The sequence below is a fragment of the Vombatus ursinus genome, unplaced genomic scaffold (genome assembly GCF_900497805.2).
Source record: "Vombatus ursinus unplaced genomic scaffold, bare-nosed wombat genome assembly UNPS02007284.1, whole genome shotgun sequence".
NCBI lineage: Eukaryota > Metazoa > Chordata > Mammalia > Diprotodontia > Vombatidae > Vombatus > Vombatus ursinus.
In genome coordinates, this window is record NW_020947062.1 from 25225761 (window position 1) to 25246883 (window position 21123).

At 41.7% G+C, this 21123-nt stretch overlaps 1 protein-coding gene across 1 annotated transcript in view; it reads right to left on the reverse strand.

Annotated features, from left to right (window-relative positions):
• Positions 1 to 2559: 2559 nt before the first annotated feature.
• KLHL3 (kelch like family member 3) overlaps positions 2560 to 21123 on the reverse strand; it is a 168717-nt gene continuing 150153 nt past the window's right edge. The window contains exons 11-15 of the mRNA XM_027849272.1: positions 21058 to 21123; positions 16759 to 16887; positions 12397 to 12537; positions 8196 to 8339; positions 2560 to 7351 (exon numbers count right to left, since the gene is read on the reverse strand). The exon at positions 21058 to 21123 is cut by the window's right edge and continues 36 nt beyond it. Coding sequence (XP_027705073.1) covers positions 7323 to 7351; positions 8196 to 8339; positions 12397 to 12537; positions 16759 to 16887; positions 21058 to 21123 — 509 coding nt within the window. The 3' untranslated portion in view covers positions 2560 to 7322. The remainder of the gene's footprint in view (positions 7352 to 8195; positions 8340 to 12396; positions 12538 to 16758; positions 16888 to 21057) is intronic.

Sequence of the window (21123 nt, forward strand, 5' to 3'; positions counted from 1 at the left end):
TCTTGTCCTTCCCTTGGGATTTCTAAGTCCAGAATCACAAGGAGACCGCAGACATGACTCTCCTATGCCATACATCTGTTACTTAACACAATGAGAGGATCACCAAGATTTTGGATGGATTCTCATTACTTTTGCCTCGTGCTTCATCAACCAAGGACCAAAGAAAACCTTGCCTCATAGGAGAGAGTCCTGAACACCAGGTAACATAGCCCATAACAGGTCACATACAACCCACCGCATTCCCAAGTTTGGCCCAAGCCAGATTAAAATGTAACTGGGAAATATTTAACAAAATAAATAAACTACAATAAAACATAGATAATATTAATATGTAGTTGTCTAAGTCAAGGTGTGGTCAGCAGGAATCCTTATATATAGTGTAGTGGTCCCCATTTTTATTTGTTTGACACCTCTGCTGTCCACAGATGATACATCCTGGAAATCACGCTGGAGAAACACTCCCTCCCCAACACACGTATTTGTTATCTTTATCCCCAAACCCTGCCCTATTCCAAACTTCCCTATTTCTGTCAAAGGCACAACCGTTCTTCCAGTGCCCCAGGTTCACAACTTAGGTTGGATTTTTTACTCCTCTCTCTCACCACTCCCCACCCCCCCAATCTCTTTCCAAGATCTACGGACTTTGCCTTTGCCGTATCTCTTGCATATCCTCCTCTTCTCTTCTGTGTTACTGCCACAACCTTCCCATAGGCCCTCACACCTGGGTTACAGCAATACCTTGCTTCTTGGTCTCCCTGCCACAAGTCTCTTCCCATCCCAGTCCATCCTCCACTTAGCTTCTGAGGTGATTTTCTTAAAGGGCAGCTCCAACCATGTCCCTCCCCTATTCAAAAAACTCCTTTTTATTTCTAGGATCAAATATAAAACCCCGTTTGGTATTCAATGCCTTTCTTCCATAACCTTTCCAATCTTCTTATATATTCTGCAATCTAAAGGCACTGGTCTCTCTGATGGTCTTTGAGTAAGACACTCCATCTCCCAATTCTGGGCATTTTAACTGGCTCTCCCTCATGCACATCCCTCTTCACCTCTGCCCCCTGGCTTCTTTGGCTTCCTTCAAATCCTAGACAAAGCCCACCTTCTACAAAGAGACTTTCCCAATTCCTCTTAATTCTGGTGCTTTCTCTCTGTTAATTATTTCCAATGTACTTGTACATAGCTTCTTTATACATAGGAGTTTGTCTCCTTCCATTACTCTGTGAGCTCCTTGAGAGAAGGGATGATATATCTTTTGCCTTTCTTTTTATCTGTACCCCTTAGTACAGCGTCTGGCACACAGTAGATGCTTAATAAATGTTTACTGACTGACTTTTACACAAACACATACACCAAGCCTAGGACCCTGAAGGCACAAGTAGACAAGGGTCTGTGGAGTCTACACCAGAAAGCCTTATGCCTCTGAAAACTTCACAGGGACCAGCTTCCAAGAAAAGGCAGACCTCCCTCTACACAAGGGTTCTATTCTTAAAACCGTCTGCTACACCAAATTTTTACAAATCAAATCATATTTTAAATGCACTAAGGTGAGTTTTCTATTTAAATAAGTTCTATGGTGAATCTATTTGTACAAAATTATTTTCCCTGCATTCTACTGACATCCTGACCATTCTTCAAATTCAATTCACAGCCACCTTCTTCTCCATGAAGCTTTCTTTAACGTTCTCTCTCCTCTGAACCTTGAGCACTTTGTCGCTCACTGATGGCCTTGTATCACAGTTATTTGAGTATATGGGTTGTTTCTCCTACTAAGCTCCCTGAGAACAAGGATCATGACTTACTTTTTATGTCTCCCATAGCAGCTAGTACAAGGCCTAGCTAATGGTAACCACTCAGCAAATGTTTGATGAAAGAATGATGCCATGAACTGAAAAGATATTTTGTCCTGTTATAAAACTTGGCTCTTTATTTCCCTGAGGTCCCTTTGCTGTCCTCCTATAGCAACTGCTTTCAACCTTTTCCAGTCTTCTATATATCATAGGGACCCTCAGGGGAGAAAAGGGCCACAGCTTGGTGTTTCTGGTTTCGATGCCATGACAGAGAAAAAATGACCAAAAGACAAGGAGGAAAAGAGAAAAGGTAATGAGCCTGCAGTTTTCATTACTGGGATAGGAAAGAGTCATGCATGGCGCCAGTCTGTCCAAAGGAAATACTTAAGAATTCTTTTAATTGCACAGCTTTTATTCTTTATTTTATAAAGAAACATGAAATATTGGGAACTAGAACATGATTCCTGTTAAAATCATAAATTTTGGAAACTGTATCTTCAGTTGTCACTGAAATCGAGCATACTTCTGCCAAATTTTCTCTTACAAGACATTCGGTCCATCACATCCATGAATAAAAACAGATCAAGGACCTTGCGCACTCAGTATGCTGTAATCTGTATGATTAATCAGATTTTACCAAAGCCTCCTGTGGGAAATCACAGGGGCTGAGCAGCCTCGTGCACACATGCGCATACACTCACACACTCACATACACACAAACACACTTTGCTATCTTAATTAATTTTTAAAAGAAAGTATTTTACACATAATATACATATGAAAACTATACAAACTAAACAATAAGTTTAATGGTGGTTCCTTATTGCCACTGAAAAGGGGAATAAAATTACAATTTCATCGCCGATGGCAAGAAGTCAGGCCATTTCCAATGCCTTACTGACTGCCAAAACTGCCATCTCAAGTCCCCAGATCTAGGTTTAAGAGAAGCATTCCGGTGTCCCTAGCAATGGACCTGGTGCAGTGAGATTAAATGGTGTGACTGGTCTGCTGTTGCCTGCTGTAGGGGAATCCTCTTCCATTTCCAAAGAAAAGCTGGTCCTGGAGACAGCATACCCGCTTGATTCAGTAGACATAACAACATCGCAGAATATTATGGATTAAATCTCTTAATAGTGCAAACACAGGAAAAATATTCCAACCTCATGACTTCATGGGGCAATGAGGTCAAACCTTCCTTCTTCGGTCAGTAGCAAGCCTTAAGAACTCCAGCTAACTGAAATCAGGTTTAGTCTACCTCTCAAATCTAATTTACAAGATACAAATGGAAAGTAGAGTCAATTCTCTGATACGATTTATGTCGCCTATATGAGGGGAAAAATCAAAAAGCAAGAAAGTAAAGCTAAAACCAAGAAGACACTGCCCAATTGAAACTATAAATGTTTCTCACAGAAGGCTTAGGGACACAGTACTTTACAAATGTTAATTAATAGACAGCCCAGGAAGCAGGGCTTGTAAGGTTTGATATGTATATCTGAAAAGTACGAACTACTTTAACTTAGAGCAAGATCAATTCATCTTTGCTGGGGGCAGGGAAAGTGTCCAATAACTAGATTCTTCCAAAATGGGCACTTTCTGATAGGAAAGTCCTCTACTTTTAGCTTCTGAATGCAAGAAGAACATTAGGAAAGTCTGCTAGAAATAACAAAGGTCACAGGAATTTGACTTTGGAAGGCAGGACCCCTCTCCCAGGCTTGATCACATAAGCACTGTTCGGTTATGCAGCAGGACAATGGAGTCAAATGGAAAATAGACAAGAATGGTATTTCAGGGCCCACAGAAAGCAGACTAGCTGCATAAAAGTAAACAAGCAATATAAATGCTGAAATGAAAACTGAATTTTTAAGTTTAGTGTTCGTATCCAAAGCTTTCTCAGGAATATAAGAATCTACATATAGCTCATTATTTTTTTTTCCAACTAAGAAGTGTCCCTTTTAAGAAAAAGCACAATGAACAAGGATAGGGAGGAGGGCTATCTACCAGAATTGAATTTGATATTATTTTCTGCACTGAAAACACAGGGATAATGGCTATAGGGATAAGCAGGGTTGAGACATGAGTCACACAAGGAACATTAACTTTCAACCACAAAGCCAATAAAAAGTGATTCAAAAAGTCTTCAAAATTATCTTATAAAAATATCTACATTAAAATTTTAGCCCCAAAAGCTATAGCTTCAATTCTATAAAAAGGCAATCTTTGAAAAGGATCTGGCTCAGAAATGTACAAACATTACACAACACATATTGAAGAAAGACACCTCAAAAAGCAATGTGGGAAGTGGGGGATATTGCAACTGGTCTGTCACGGACTTGTTAGGTGTTCACATTGCATAGCAGAAAAAGAGGTCATGTTGCTTGGTTTAACACTGCAACTTTTTAGATAGAAGAGACACCACTGGTCACTAATGAGAAAGACCTTTAGAATTCAGGGCCCAATGTCTACTTCCCAATCAACTTCTGAGCCAGGTCTAAGTTGCTTACTCAGGATCTAGTGGTTTTCTTTGCAGTTTGGGTTTCAATTCCACTTCTTTGCCATCAAAAGGCTTATAGTATTATACTCTCTGGCAGTGCCACCCCATCCTAGAAGGGTTTTAGCCTTCACAGGCCTGTGTTAACTGCCTGAGATGCCTACTCTACTGGTACATCAATGCTGAAATAAAAGCCTCATTCATGATCCACATGTTTCCTACTGGGCTGATTCTCACCTGGCTGCAGTAAGAAGCAGACCAGCCTCCGGGTGATGACACACCGGTGTTCTAGACCCCACAGAAACATACATGGAGATGAAATGCACATCATTCCACTGACCCCACAGATAAACAGGGGCAGTGCTCCCTGATCCAAGGGAATGCTAAGAAGCAGAATCAAAAGCAAAATCCAAAAAGCGGAAAACAGCAATGGTTTGCTTTAGCAAGCAGGCCTTTTTATGGGTAGATGACCTAGAAATGGAACTCACCTTTTGTCTTAAACCAGGACCTGGAATCTATAATGTAATGAAGTCTTAATGCCATCCCCCAGCTCTCATGATATGGACACCCCATTAACCTATCTGTGGCAAAAGGATGGTACCCTAAGCAAGGGAGGGGAGCACCTATCACTAACAACCCCTTCCATCCCAACGGCCTAGGCTGAGACGTCAAGAGCACCAGTCTTACCCACTGGAGCATCCAATCAGAAACACATTTTGATCCCTCTTATTATATGGCCATTTGTCTCCCAAGCAGTATGGCCAGATGTTTGAGGCTTTGCAGTGCAGTTGGCAGAAATTATGGGCAAAACATACATGCCCTAGGGAGGTGCTATTTTACTCCCAAGAAATATCTGCCCAGCATCAGGAGGTCTGATACTGGCAAAGGTCAGGGAGCAATACAATGAGCTCCTCTCTGAAGCTGTTGGTATACATGGTAAGTGCTTAATATTGACTGATTGACCTGTGGTCCCAGGCTTTTTAAAGACCTATAGACAGTACTTTCAGCAGTATCTGGGTTTTTTTTTTTTAAATAACCATGGCTATACCAGGTCTCTTGGGCCTATTGATCATGCCCTGAAGTGTCACTTGGCTCCAAAGATTCTGCAGGAAAAGAAGCCAAATGCTGGCATCAGGTTGGCTTTATGTGTAGATAAAGTAGGCAGCTGCCTCTTTTGGTGTGATATGAGGGATTCTGAAGACCACACAAAAGCACCTCCCCAACTGATGCCTAAAATTCAACCATTAGTGATTTATTCCTTTGGGGTTAAGCATTACCCTTTCTTAAAGTGCCAGTGCCTCAGGAAGGGTCAAACATGAAGGCCCTAACACCTCTGCCTCCTTTATTTACAAAGAAGTTCAGGCAGCAACAGGAGCCTGAGTGAGGAGAGGGAAGGAGGCACAGAAATGTGGAAAGGGTAAGCAAGAGTTAAGACCAATTTGACCAGAGTCACGATTTGCCTGACTGGCATACTGGGCCAAAGCTGCCCACCTTCTTCTAATCCCCAGGTAGACATGCACCCCCTTCTGTCTCTGAAGCCATGATGGACAAAGACTGGGTGCCTGTCACCTTGGTTTCTTCCCATGTTCTTTCCAGAGAGTCATTTTAAAGAGCTGCTTTTCCTGATGGAAGAGACATGTATGCAATTCCCAAAACCTAGAACCCCCAGTAATTTCCAAAGGCTGCCAGGGGACCCAGTGTCAGAGTCTGCATCCTGGGAGTTTTGGTGACAGACAAGCTGAGACAGTGGGGAGCCCCTGTGGAATCCGGTCACTGGGCACGAATTAGGGAAGCTTCCATGTCTGAGGTCCCCTGGGGTCCTGGCCTACAGCTATGGTATATGTGTACAGAGGCACTGTAAATCTAGATCTGGATTTGGTCCCAGCTGGAGTCACATCCCACAGCTTGGAGATTGTCAAGGGCATCAGAACCCAACAGCAGGCTCCTTATGGTACCAAGGCTGACACCCAGAAGTGAAACACACCTTCACGGATTTAAATGGTCGTGAAAACTGGCTTTGCAGCTGAGGTCACACCATTTTCTAGAATCTTTTCACGGGCATCAGGAAACCTCCAAGAAGGCAAGAGGCCGATTTGTATAGTCAGGTTGTGTGCGTGCGTGTGTGTGGCGGGGGGGTGTGTGGGTGTGTGTGTGTGTGTGTATTTTCTTTTTCCCCTATTTAAAATAAGTAACAAAAAACCAAGACATTGAGGCAGCATTGCTTTAGGGGTTTCCAGCATTGATTCAGGGGTTTCTTAGGCAGGGAAGACCCCCTCCTAGGGTGCCTTCGGTGCTCTGCTGAGGTGTGGCTTGTGAACACAATCATACTGACGGGCAAAGAAAGGGCACAATCCAGCTCCAAAAGCTCCACAGTTCTTCTACAGAATAAATTTACAGTAGGTAATGTACATATGCACAGTCACTGGAACCCTGCCTGGTCCTCAGTTCCTTCTGACAGAGCCTCCCATTTCCCCAGTCTTCCTCAGGAGACAATTGATCACCTGATTCTGCCGCTAGAAGACAACCTCTTCAGCGTCGCGGGGTCACCTGAACCGAAAGAGTGAGGCCAAAACAGGCATTTTCCATTCCTTGAGTTTGAGCATATTTGAAACATCAGTAGTAAAGAAATCCAGTAGACTTTCTACCCACCTACCTTGTTAAAGCATGGTGTTTTACACAGAAGAATTACAGTTTCTCCGGTGCCATTGTGGAAATATGAAAAACACAGTAGGCCCCTCTTTAGAGGCCGCTCGTGGGGCAGGGGCAGTGGCAGGGGCCAGTTCATTGCACAAAGTGGAGAAAAATGCACACAAAGTGAGGTGAAGGATGGGTTTGATGGGGGAGGGGGGACAGAGGGGAGAGGGGGTTCTCACACTGTGTCATTCCTCAGAGAGAAGCTGGAGCAGAGGCCAGGCTCTTGCCATGACTTCTCATCCGTGGAATATGACATCATGACAAGTTGGAACAAATCAATTCTTGTCCACAGTGTTCTGAAACCTAAGCAGCATTTCCTCCCGTCCTCCACCTCTCGGCAGGGTGAATTTTTGTCATAACGGCTTATGAATCACAGCAACACCTATTGTGGGAGTGAAAAAATAAATAATCTTAACATTTCCTATATTAACTCACATAGACTCTATGAGTTATCATCTACTTCAGCAATCATGAGCCTCAAGGACAGACCAAATTGACATTTCTTTTTCACAACCTGTGATAGTATAGGAAATTTATGGTGAGAAAACTTCCTTAACTTTGCAACTTATAATCTTATAGAATTGTAAGGGGCACTGAATGGTTGTGACACTCAGAGTCATAAAATCAATACGGGTCAGAAGCAGGACTTGAACCCAGGCCTTTCCACCTCTGAGGAAGGTTCTTTATCCCACACAATACATAAGCCACACCAAATGCCAATCAGTGGAAAATAATCTTTTTTTTTTTAAGGGTTAAGTGACTTGCCCAAGGTCACACAGCTAATAAGTGTCTGAGGCCAGATTCGAACTCAGGTGCTCCTGTCTACAGGGCCACTGTGCACCCAGTAAAAAACATCTTTGGATGAGTGGACTCTGAATGCTCTCATCCCTTGAAACAATAAGCTACTTCTTCTATCTTTTTTATTCTTTACTAAAAGGCATGTTTTTTTTTTGAGAGAGAAGAACTGAGAAATTATTTGGAAGTGAAAATGATATAAAAACAAAAAGTAATTTTAAAATTTAAATGTGTCTTGGAAACTATAAATGCTATGCAAGTGTAAACTATTTCATCTTCTTCTTTTACAAAGATCTCCCAAAGTGCTTAGCAGACAGCCAGGCTCAGAGCAAGCACTCAATGAATACCTGCTGACGTGACAGAGCCCACAGGGTTCCATTCCCCATCTTACGAAGCCACAAAGACACAGGAGGGAGAGAAGCTCTGCTGACCTGCATAACTCCTCCCTGTGCTCATGTTTGTTGGCAGGAGCGTCCACTTGTCGCTGACAGGGTTGTAGTACTCCACGGATGCCAAATTGCAGGAACCATCATCACCTCCTACCACGTATAGAAGCCCATTCACTGCACATACACCTGCAAGTCAAACACAAGCCCCCTGGAGGCGTTACAGGCAGGAGCTAATAACAGCTCACACATGCCTACATACGTACTATTTTAAGGTTTGTAAACTGTTTTGCATGTAGTACTTCATGTGATCTTCACAACAACTCTTTGAGGCAAATGTTATTATTACCCCCAGTTTATAGATGAGGAAACTGAGGCTCAGAGAAGGCACACAGCTAGTGTCAGAGATGGGATTAGAACCTAGATCTTCCTAACTCCAAGTCCAGTGCTTTATCTGTTACACAATGTTGTTTCTCAAATTCCCAGTGATGGAGAAGTAGAAAAGGAAGGCGGATTTCTATAGTCACAGAGATTTTTTTTTTAGTGGTGATTTCCAGAAAACCACTAATGAGTCCCACTGTGGGTACATAGTTGAGGCCACAGAGAGATTTTGCCTTCTAGAAAAGTCCCAAGGAATTTTAAAAGATAATTAATATTCCACCAAGCCTTGAAAAGGGTTACGAGACTGGCATACTGCACTACAGGTTTTATTTATACAAGGTTAGGCTATGGGCATTCTAAATTTCATTCTTTATTACCTAATAGGATGAATACATATGCTACTGTTGAGACAAAAAAAAAATCTTCAGGCAGTACCTAGAGCAGTTTCAGCTATTATAATAGCCAAAGACTGGCTTGGTAGAATATCAAGTTGGATTTAAATGCTAGTCTCTTGATAGGTTCCTCAATTTCTTGCCTATAAGTTAAGAGAATGCCAGCTAGCATCATCAGTAGTCTAGAACAGTTCATTATTAAAGTGTGTTCTGTCCACTATTACACAAACAAGCAATGTGTTTAGAGGACAGTAAGAGAGCACCAAATTCTTCCCTATTAGTTCAAATCTTCAAGTTCAAGTCCCAGAAAAATTACATCTAAAAATGACAAACATCAAACTGTGATCACAAACCACTACCTACGTGAAATTATGGAAATGAAGAAATTAGCAAAAGACTGGAGATGAGTAAATCTGGTGTTAATTTATTAAAACTATGACTCTAGAATGTATGTACTAATAAGCTTAACATTGATCACAGGCAAATTTTAGAACAGGATTATGACATAGTTTGTAAGCACTTCGAAAAAAAAAAGCAGCCAACATGAGGTCACAAATCAATTCTACAAAAATGTACTAAGTGCTCTACTATATAGAAAATGCTATGTTAGTTGAAGAAATATGACAGGAAACCACCAACCCACCTCTTCATGAAGGTGGGAGGTCTACAAGTATTGAACACTGCACATGTTTTCAAACTTTTTCAATGTACTGATTGGTTATATTGATTTTTTCCCCTCTTCTTTTTCTTTCTTTAAAAAAAATACTACTTGTATGGGATGACTCTCTGAGAGGGAAAGGGGGAGGGATCCTGGGAAAAACTATAATGGTATAAAAAACAGAAGACATCAATAAAAACTTATTTAAAAAATGATATGTTAGTAAATGAAGATAAAAAGATAAAATAAGACATAGTTACTGCACTCAAGGAATTCACAAGCTAGCATTTATGCAAAACTAATCTAATTTTCTTTTTGATAGAGTAACCAGACTGGCAGATAAGGGGAGAGCCACAATACAGGGCATAAGGATTTCAATAAGGCATCTACAAAATCTTCCATGATACCCTTATGAAGAAATCCAGAGTTACAATAATAAAGGTGTATCGAAAGAATGTTAATTCATTGGTTAGTGTGAACAATACCAGAAGAGAACTGATGAATTAAATGAAATGGCAGTCCCCAGTGGCATATCCCAGGACTTTTGTACTGTTCTGTCCTGTTCATTGGCTTTGAAGACAAACCCGGGTAATTTTCAGTTGACGTGGAGTTGGAAGATATAACTAACACATTTGAAAGGTGAAAGGGATATGGTGATTTGGGACTAAATGCACTTGCACAGCGTCATCCACAAACAGGATCCATCTTCATTCATAGGGCATTTCTCTTCTATCTGAACTTTGTGTAAGACATATTACATGACACCCCTGAGTATTCAGGGTGAGCAAACACTTCATCCTTGGTAATGCCTCGATGGACGGTGACACTCAGTGGATTGTTGAATGTGTCATGGAATTTTACATGGTCTTAACAGTGGATCCTTTAATATGAGTGCAAGAAATGGAACAAATGACATAATCAAGGATATGTAGGACTAGAAAAGGGGGTCACCCGGAATGAGAAATACAGTGATCAGAGATAATAAATGGACAGCCTGAGTGCTATAATTTACTTCTTTGAGGTTTTGTTTTGGTCTGAAAGCTTTGTCCAACAATACTGATTTGTAACTCATCTATCACTTATCGTCTTGGAGACCTATCTGGGTCATTGAGACATGATCACACAATGCTTACAGGTCCTGAATCCAGGTCTTCCTGACTCCAAATCCTACTGCCCTCTAAAGATCATACGGCCTCTCATTACACTGGCATCCACGAAATATAAAAGTAATCAGAGGAAAATCTCCAGAACATCAAGTGAATCCTCCAAAGTAATGTGGAGGATGTGGAAAAAAAGGATTCCTAGGAAGTTGTGGATGAATCACACAGGATGAGAGCATAGGTGGACTGAGAGCTTATGAAGGGCAACATGGCACAGTGGACAGCCAATTGGACTTTGAGTTGAGAAGATCTAGGGTCAATTCCGGCCTCTGACGAAAATCAGCAATTTGCCTAGAATATGGAGTACGCAAAGAGAAGTAATGTGACATGAAGCTGGAAAAGTAGCTTGGAGCTAACCTATAGAGTCTGTGCCTGACCAAAAAATTTGCATTGAATCACAGAAGCAATAGAGAATCACTGAAGGGTTTTAAATATGGTCAGGCCTGTGCCTTAGAAGATTATTTTGGCAGTTGTATGGAAGATGAATTGGAGAGCACAGAGGATAGAAGCACAGAAACCAATTGTAATAATTCAGGAGACACGTGATAAAGGCCTGGTCTAGGGCAGTGACTGTGAGTGGAGAGAAGGGAATGAGAGGCACAGCTGCCGTCTTATACTCCTGACAGTGAGCCTTTCCACCTTCTGCCTCACATGAAGTAAAAAAGATTATGAAGATACCATCCACCTCCAGAGAAAGAACTGAGAGAGTCTGAATGCAAATTGAAGCATACTTTTTTTACTTTCTTTATTATTCTTGGGTTTTTTTGGTCTGTGATTTCTTTTGCAACATGGCTAACATGGAAATGTTTTATGTGACTGCACATGTATGATCTATATCAGATTGCTTGCCTTCTCAAGGAGTGGGGAGGGGAGGGAGAGAGGGAGACAATTTGGAACTCAAAATTTTTTTTTAAAAGAGCATTAAAACTTCCTGATTACATGTAACTGAGAAAAAAAATAGAATTTAAAATAAAAGGATTATGAAGCAACTACAATAAGCTCTGTCTAGCCTTTCTAAGGTAGCCCTCCCAAGGAGGCCCATACTGTCAAAATAGTCTTCTAGGCAAAGGATATTGCCTAGGTCCTAAAAGCTTAGAGGATACTTATTTCCTAAGTCTGGTGTTGCTCAATGCACAACAGAAATCACAGACATAGTCACAGGGAATGAAGTGTTCACTTTAGTCACTGGGGAATGGGGAGGGAGATTCCTAAGGAATCCTAGAGCTAGGGTTTAAAGAAGTTCTCTCCCCACCCTCCACATCCCCTTCTTGACGGTATATTTGTGAAATGGCCATTGTTTTAACAAACAGTCACAACTCCAGACTTTGGTGTTCAGCACTGGATTTGAAGTCAAAGGAACTATGTTCAAATCCGTACTACTTCTTAAGTAATTGTTCTCACAAGAATATTCTTGGCACTAGAACATGGTCTTACAGAAAATGGAATACCTGAATTCATATCCTAACCACCTATGTAATGTTGAGCAAGTCATCTTCCTCCTCTATAAAATAAAAGGAGTAGATGAGGGGATCCCCAAGGTCTCTTCTAGAGTCAATGATATCCATTAGCCTTTCTCCCTCCTTTGGAGGTAGTATTTCCTAAGGAAATAAATCCACTAACCCACAGGTGGGAACAGCAGAAGGAACAGCTATTACCTGCATTTCGCCGACACATGTTCATATCTGCAACTTGCTTCCAGGTATTTGTCCCAGGATCGTAAACCTCCACACTCTTCCTCACCAAGGGGCCGTCATGCCCACCTGTAGCATACAGCTGCCCACTGAGTACTCCAACCCCTGAAAGACAGCACATGGTCATTTGGCCCAAGGCCTCGCCAGTTTTTTCTGCTTCTGAAACAGGAAGTGTCATGTCATTTATTTATCTCCATTTGATCTAAGCAGAAGTAGCCAGGAACAATCATTCAAAGTGTTGGACTGAAACTGAACAATTTCCTATCATTGGTATATACTGGAATATCATTATGCACACTTACGATGGTCTGAAAAAGATAAATCCAATGCAATTTCTTCAACTTCAAGGAGCCATGATTTTATTGGTATGGGTTTGTCACTCCATTGAAAGTAGACAGTAACCCTTCTGAAGTCTGGCAGACAGTTTTGGGGAGCTATTGTGGCTGGAAAATTGTCACTCCATGGAAAACCTGCTGATGAACCTCTCTGACATTAGCTAGGCTAGTCTCTAATAATAGACAGAAAATATCATGAAGCCTGTTCCAGCTTGGTAGGAGCCTCTGACACAGCCTTCAATAATCTAGCATTCCTTCCATGGCACAGTGACAAACTAGATTGGGGCTTTAGCAGAGAAAAATGATGTAATACACAATAAAACCTCGAACGCCATGAGTATAAAGAACAGCATGAGACCTGAATCAGTTTAATTCAACTAGCATTTACTGATCATATAATATGGGCTAGTCTGTGTGCAGGGGACAAAAGCGAAACAGTCCCTGCCCTCAAATGGCATAGATTCTACTGAAATGTGGCTTTACCACTGATTAGTTATGAGTCACTTCATGCAGCTCTGTAAAATGAGAGCGCTGAACTTATCCTGTGACTTATGACTTCAAAAGTCCTTTAATTCTATGGCCACATATAGCAAACTGCAGCTACCCTGAATGGCCACTAGAGGGAGAGCTAGTACAAAAAATACTAGTGGCTTCTATCATGGTTAATGTACTTGGTTTTACTAGGTTAACACCTTCCCAGGGTGATTGAACAGTCAGAAGCAAATCCTATTGGAATTGGAATGAGCATGTAAGTGCCCAAAGCCCACTGCCTTCTGAGGCCACAATACAGGGAATTGACTACTACTGTCACTGTTGGTTTTGTTCTGTCATTACTGCTGAGAGTTCTTAGTTCAACTTGTGAACTCTTTAATCTAAAATTATTTAGCATCCTGGAACTTCATAGGGATTTCTCACAGCTAGCATGCTAAGTTCTAGGGGCTTTCTATTTCCTGAACTAATATAGCACTTCCAACCACAGGAAAACAATGTGTACCTGTGACTGGGCCTTTCCTCAATTTCTGGGAGTACTGGGCAATGAACTGGAATTTGAGGCTAGTCTCCTGATGGAGCTATGCATTTCTGTGGAAAGGATTCTACTACATTAAATTCAGCCTCTTTTAAAAGACAGCCAGATAGGGGCAGCTAGGTGGCACAGTGGAGAGTTCAAATCCAGCCTCAGACCAAACACTTGACACTTACTAGCTGTGTGACCTTGGGCAAGTCATTTAAGCTCTGTCTATCTCAGTTCGCTCAAATGTAAAAAGAGGATAATACAGGCTTGTCACGAGGCTCAAATAATAACACATGTAAAGTGCTTTGCAAACCTTAAATGGCTATATAAATGCTAATTACTATTGGAGGAGACAACATACGTATACAAAATAAATTCAAAGTAAATGGGAGAAGGGGATTAGGTAGGGCACTAGATGCTGGGAAAATTAAGAAAGGCTTCGTGTAGAGGATGATATCTAAGAAACATTTTAAAGAAAACAAGTGATTCTCATTTGCAGAGGTGAGGTGTGTTCTAGATATGAGGAGTAGACAGTACAAAGATGCAGAGATGTAAGACAGAGTGTCATATGTGAGGAACAGTGAGAAGGCTTGTGGACTATGGAATACAGGAAGGGAAAGATTCTAACAAGGATGGAAAGGCAGGTTAGAGCCAGGGGTGAAGGGCTTTCAAGGCCAAACAGAAACTTATATTTTATCACTGAGGCAACAGAGAGCCACTGAGTTTGAGCAGCTGTGTGACGGAGGCCTCTGCTGTAAGAAAATCATTTTGGCAGTAATGTGGAGGACAGAAGGTAGAAGGGAGTGACTCAAAGAAGGGAGACCTATTACAAGAGTCCAGCAGAGCAGTGAAATGAGGAAACTGAGGTTCCAAGAGATTAAGTGAATTGCACAATATTATCCAAGTAAGAGGCAGAGCCAGGATTTGAAGCCACGCCCTCCAACAAGGGTCAAATCTGAACTTCTACGCTGAAAATTTCAAATGAGCTTTTATACCAGATCACACAGTTGACATTTCTATAATATTTTAAGGTTTATAAAGCATTTTCCTACAATACCTATCTCAAATTGGCAGTATAAATGTTGATGTTTAGTTTTCACCGTAGTCATTTGTATGAATTCTTTCCCTGGAGAACCGGATGAAAAGATTTACTCAAGGATTTGCCCCTTTGGAGCCTGGCAAAGTCCAACAGAACTCCTCCCAGTGCCTCCTTTACTAAGATGCACACTGAGGTAGTGGGAGAATCAGGCTCCGAATGCAGAGGGCTGTCCAGCCGGGCATCAGGTTACTTCCCACAGAGACCAGGCTTTCTTCCAAAGTACCTCCTGTAACAGACACAGCTCCTCTCCGTATCAAAGAACCCTCTCTGCTCTGCTAAGTTGTCACTGCACAGCCAAATTCTTCAGACTTTCTCCAACACGTCAGAGTCACAACAGAGGTTATTCAGGTAACAAAATAAGGTGTTTGGGGTTTTCTTAATGGAATTATCCCAAAGGCCTTTCCTTTTAATGGATGACACAAAGGGCCCACCTTCAAATCTCAAGAGGAATGCTAACTCTCTAAAAATAACATTCAGAGCACAAGGCCTTTTAATAATTTCTACTGGATTCATACTGCGCACTCCCCCCCCCGCCCTTTTTCCTGTCCAGATTTGTGATTTCATCAGTAAGGGAAATTTGCTCCATCGAGGCAGATTAGTAACTAGTCTACAAGTAACAATCTCAAAGGGTTGTCTGCAGGTCTGGAACCCAGGTCTTCTTAACTCATGAAACAGAGACTGTCCATGTGACCATGTTTCACAGGACCCAGAGTTTGCTCATGATCAGACTCCTGGGAAGAATCTGTCGAGCCCAGGCTGCTCACCAGGACAGCCTTGCACATCCCTAAGAGTTTCAGTAACAAAGAGTCTGATTTCTCCCCTGTGAGTGGGAGGGGGGCAGGGGGTGTCTTCTCCCACTCCTTTCCCACACACTGACCCTGTGGCCAGCAGCCAATGGAAGCTGCCAGCTCAAGTATTTTTCTATCATCTTCTGAAAGATGGGTAGAAAAATAGTACAGTATGGGCCAGTACACCACACTCCCTGGAGATTCCTCGAAACACAAACAAGACTCCTCTGCTTCCCATGAGAAGCAATGGAGGTGCAGCCCCATGAAAAGCAGGTCCATTCACAAAGGGAGGCGGGCATACACATTTACCTCTCAACAGCCTGACCTTCAACTTGACCTTTAATCATGCTAAATATTTGCCAATGTTCAGTTCCTTCTTCTATACATACAGAAGATCTGTAGTTTTATCCACATAAATATTCCCTCCACTGGCATAGATTGTCACCCCTTCCATGCTTTACTGTACAAGTTTCAGGAGTTGCTGTGGCCAAAAAAAATTCATCTCGTTGCCAACCATCTTGCAGTCAGATTCCCTGAACTTAGCTCTCACCCTCAAATGAGAAGTATACGGCCCATCACTGGGACAGTCTTCAAAGCATCATTGTGGAGAAGGAGGTCAGAGAGATATCTACAAAACAGGGAGAGTTGACCCACCATGTCTACCTCACAGGGCTGATATGAGGATAAAACGCAGTAAGAACACGCTTTCAACATTGTCACGTGTTGGTCAAGTATAAGGTTGTTATTATTGTTATTGTTAATAGTGCTACGAAAGTTTAGCCTGGCTCTCGACCTCTAGGTGAATGAGTTCCACTCTGTGCTCTCTTTCACTCTCAATTCCTTTGTCCCCTTGTTCTACTGACCCTCATGACTTGTCAAACCCTAACCCTGGATGACTCTCACAATCTGTCGCCTCTCCACATGCTGCAGAATGGATCCCATGGGGAGGGTGAGTTTGTAAGGTCTTGGTGTCTTGATGGCACTGCTGCCATCACCTTGGAAGAGGAAAAGTTGGCAGAATGATCTGGTTGCCTTCAGTAATAGTTTAACTCTCAAAGACCTTGACACCCAATGGTCTCTCCCAACAGATACCTGCACCACTGCGGCGCGTGCTCATGTCTGCCACGTATGTCCACTCATTGGTCGCTGGGTTGTATTGTTCCACAGTACTGAGGCATTGGCGAGAAGCCCCATCATAACCTCCAACAGCATATAGCTTTCCTGGTGGCGAAAGAAAACATGGATGACATTGGCTCCACAGAAGCAAATCAATTCAACAAGCATTATTATGCACCTACAATGTATAAGGCATTGTGCTTGCACTAAGGAAACAATAACAGAATGAAAAAACAGTCCCTGCCTTCAAGGAATTCATTCTATCAGAAGTCATTGAAGAAGGAAGTCATGGCAGAAAAGATTTCGTTACTGAAACCTCTGCCAAATATATTCCACTAACAACCAAGTCTTAATTTCCATCCCACCATGCTATCCTTCTTTTAAATCATAGCGTAAGGTTCTCTTCCTTTAGGAAGCCCATCTGGGTTGATGCAATAATTTTTTCCAACCTGTCAGTGCAATTCCTGACCTACCTTTCTCCCTCACAACACTTTTAGTCTACTGTAGTTTGAGGTCTCTATCAAGTCCTCCTTAGCATGCCTTGCCTAAAACCTAAATACTGGGGATCGGGAGATATTCCTATTTCTGGAAGACAAGCCCACTATCTTGGCTCTTACTGGTTCAGTTAAATAATCAATGTACCTGGTCCAACAAATATATTCACCTGAATGAACCAAGCTGAGAGTTGAGCAGGGGCAAATGAACTGACTGATAGAGATTTTAAATCTGTAGCAACTAAAACATATAAATTGCCTCACATCTCTCATCTACTGCTGGGGCCATGGGAATTCCCAGATGGCAGTTCCAATAAATCTGTCAATTTTATTCTCTGAAGTACTTAACTCTTTATCTGCCTTGGGCCCCCTTCTATATAAGTACTTATATAGTATCACTATGTGCAAGGTACCACACTAAGTGCTCTATAAATATTATTTTATTTGACTCTTGCCACAAACCTAGAAGGTAGGTGCTGTTATTATCCCCATTTTACAGTTGAGGAAACTGAGGCAGTGACTTGCCCAGGTTCATACAGCTAGTAAGTTTCTCGGGTCTTCCTGACTCCAAGCCAAGGACTCTATCCACTGCACTGCTTAGCTGGTCTCTATACCTCAGACACTTCCTTAAAGATGGATTATTTCTTTGGTGCTGATGTCCCTTCCACTAGCAAAGCTCTTGACCCCTCTGTGCCGTAGCATATCTTATATGTGAGTTACTGGGGTTGAAAAATATCAATCCCTCAATGTCTTTCATGTCCTGAGGCTTTCTGGAGATGAGGGAAATGGGTACACTACTGTCTCTGGGTGGCTCAAATCCAAATAAGCTTCAAATCCACAGTGATTCAGTGATAAAGAGCACCAGATGAAGAGCCACAGGGCCTATGTTTAAAACCCCAGGTCTGTTCCTTACTACCCCTGTGACTTTGGGCAAGTCACTTCATCTTGCAAGGTGCCTTGCTTCCTCATCTGCAGAATGACGGGCCTGGACCAGATGACCTCTATGCTCCTTTTTAGCTCTAAATCTATAAGGGAGAGAGAAAACCTTCCCAGCCTGTCTTCTTATTTAAAATGTGCCAGGTTAAAAGACATTATTTTCTTCTACATGCAGGAGATACATATAGCGGTCTCTCTCAAATGGAATGTTTTAAATTACTAACATTAAACATCTCCTTGAACTTCATAAACTCCATCCCAGCATCAGCTGAAAACATCTCCATGCTGCGACTGCAAAGCTCTACTTGGGTCTGCTTAACCATAGTTTGCTATTCTTAACCCCTGGTCTATTGTTGGATATTCTTGGCTAAGGAACAACAGGGTAGGAGGAGGGTGGTAAATAGAAGCTGGTTACCAAAAGAACACTTACGTTGAGCAGAAAAGAGGACCAGGAACACCACATTCCACTTGTTCCACCAAGAGAATAAGTCTAAGAAATGACTGACCTCATTAGCAGAAACGTATTCCTGGCAATGACCAATTTCATCGCCAGTTGTGCCAGTTTCATTTTTCTCAGGATTATAAATTTCTAAAAATTCTCTAAATCACTGATAAGAGAAATGCATATTTAAAGGAGCTCTGAGGTTTCACTACCGTCTATCCAACAAATTGGCGCAGATGATAAAAAGAGACAGAAACTATAAATGTTGCAGCAGCTGTGAGAAAACAGGCACATTAATACACTATTAATGGTGGTGTGAATTGTTTCAACCACTCTGGAAAACATAAGGCTTACAGGATATTAGATCTGGAGACAGAAGAAACCTCAGGGACGATGCTGTCTAACTTCCTCAGTTTCCTTAAGTAATTTGTCTAAGGTCATCTGTGTAGCAAGTTGCTGAGATGGATCTATGCCACAAAAATGACTAAATTGTTTGTTATCTTTGACTCAGTGATCTCACTACTGAGCACATTCTTCAAGGAGGTCAAAGACAGAAAAAGCCCCATATACACCAAAATATTTATGACAGCACTTTCTGTGGTATCAAAAAATTAGAAACAAAATGGGTGCCCATTAATTGGGGTATATGAACCTAAGATGATTGCATTGTTAAGAATAAATGTGAGGAATTCAGAGTTACCTAGGAAGCAGTGCATAAACTGGCACACAGCCTGTTTCTGACACTTACCTGCTCTGACCATGGACAAATCATTCAGTCTTTCTGAGCCTGTTTCCTCATCTGTACAACAGGGATGTACAATAGCACAAACCTTACATGATTGTTGTGAGTGTCCAATGAAAAGACAAACATGTAAAGCACTCTGAAAACTTTACAACATTCCATAAATGCCAGGTATTGTTATTATTTTTAGTACCTAATGGGGCAGCCCCATCCCATTACTGGACAGCTCTGACTGTTAAAAAGGAATGTCTACTCTTTACTGAGCTAACACCTGGCCTTCCTATAACTTTGGTCCCAGTTCTGCCTTCTGGAGTCACATCAATAAATTCACACCCGTTATCATTAACTTGTGGGCACTAATGGTTTTAATGACAACAGAACATAATGGCTGAAATAAATAACTAAAGCATAAATGGCAATCTAGTTCCTTAATTTATTAACTATTCTGGACATGAGCAGTTGTGGATTTAGTCCACAAGAGTTATACAGACCAAATAAATATGTGACTAGAGTTGAGCTTAACAAGAGACATGCTATGAAACCATGCCTTGGATACAGTAATGATAGAAATACAGTGTATTAGCCATGTCGCTTATACTAATAGATAGTATATCTACTTATATATGGTTATAGTCACTTAAGAGAGAAAGCTTGTTTCTTAAAGAAATAGAGATTCTAGGGCATAACACTCTGGGATGATAATCAAAACATTGATTCTGGCCAATTTACCATATGACTTGAAGCAAGTCACATGGGCCCTCTGGAGTCAGCTTTAACCACCTGCAGCAGAAGAGAACACATTCCTACCAGGAGGGACTCTAGCAGGAATGGGATGACCATAAATTTAAATCTGGAAAAAATCATCTAGTGCAACCTTATAATTTGACCTAGGAAGAAAGTGAATCCTGGAGAAGTGTCTTGATCAAGATCACACAAAGTGTAAATGGATTGAGGATATGAATGAATCAAAACTTTAATGTTATCAATATTCAAAGTATTATTTGTGTGTGTGTGTGTGAAATCTGGACCTGTGATAATACAGGTGTAAAGAAATCCAAGTGAGGGAACTCCCTCTGCTAGAACAGGTGAGCGGCTGTTCTGCATTGTTGGGACTTGTCTGAGGCACCACGAGGTTAAGGTCACAGTTAGTGTATTTCAAGTGTGCACTTGAACCCAGAGTCTTCCTGACTTGAAAACTGACTCTTTATCCACTACCCTATTCTGCCTCTACTACCGTTTTTTTTTTTTTTAAATATGAACAAAGTTAACCAAATGATGATACCTGACAAATGAACTAAAACTCCAGTTTACCTTCATCCTCTTCCTTTCACCAGGGAACCATGCTATGTTGAACTTACCCTATGTGCCTTGCCTTATCTCTCAAATCAAACCTTAAATTCACTCGGTCTATACAGGTGAGGTATTAATATAAACCTCAAAACCAGTAGCTTAGATAAAGGAGGAATAAGAGATTACCCCAAAACCAAATCACTAGCTCATGGATTAACTTGAGGCACTCACATGATCAAAAAGAAAAGAGATCTGTCCCCCTAGAGCCCATAGAAGAGAGAGGAAAGATCCAGGTTGGAAGGCCTCAGAATCCCTGCGCCAACCAGAGAAACCAATCACTCCTCCCTCCCAGCCCTGCCATCCTTACTTACCTTCCACAACACCCACTCCCACACTGCTTCTCCTTGTGTTCATAGGTGCCACGAAGAACCACTCAT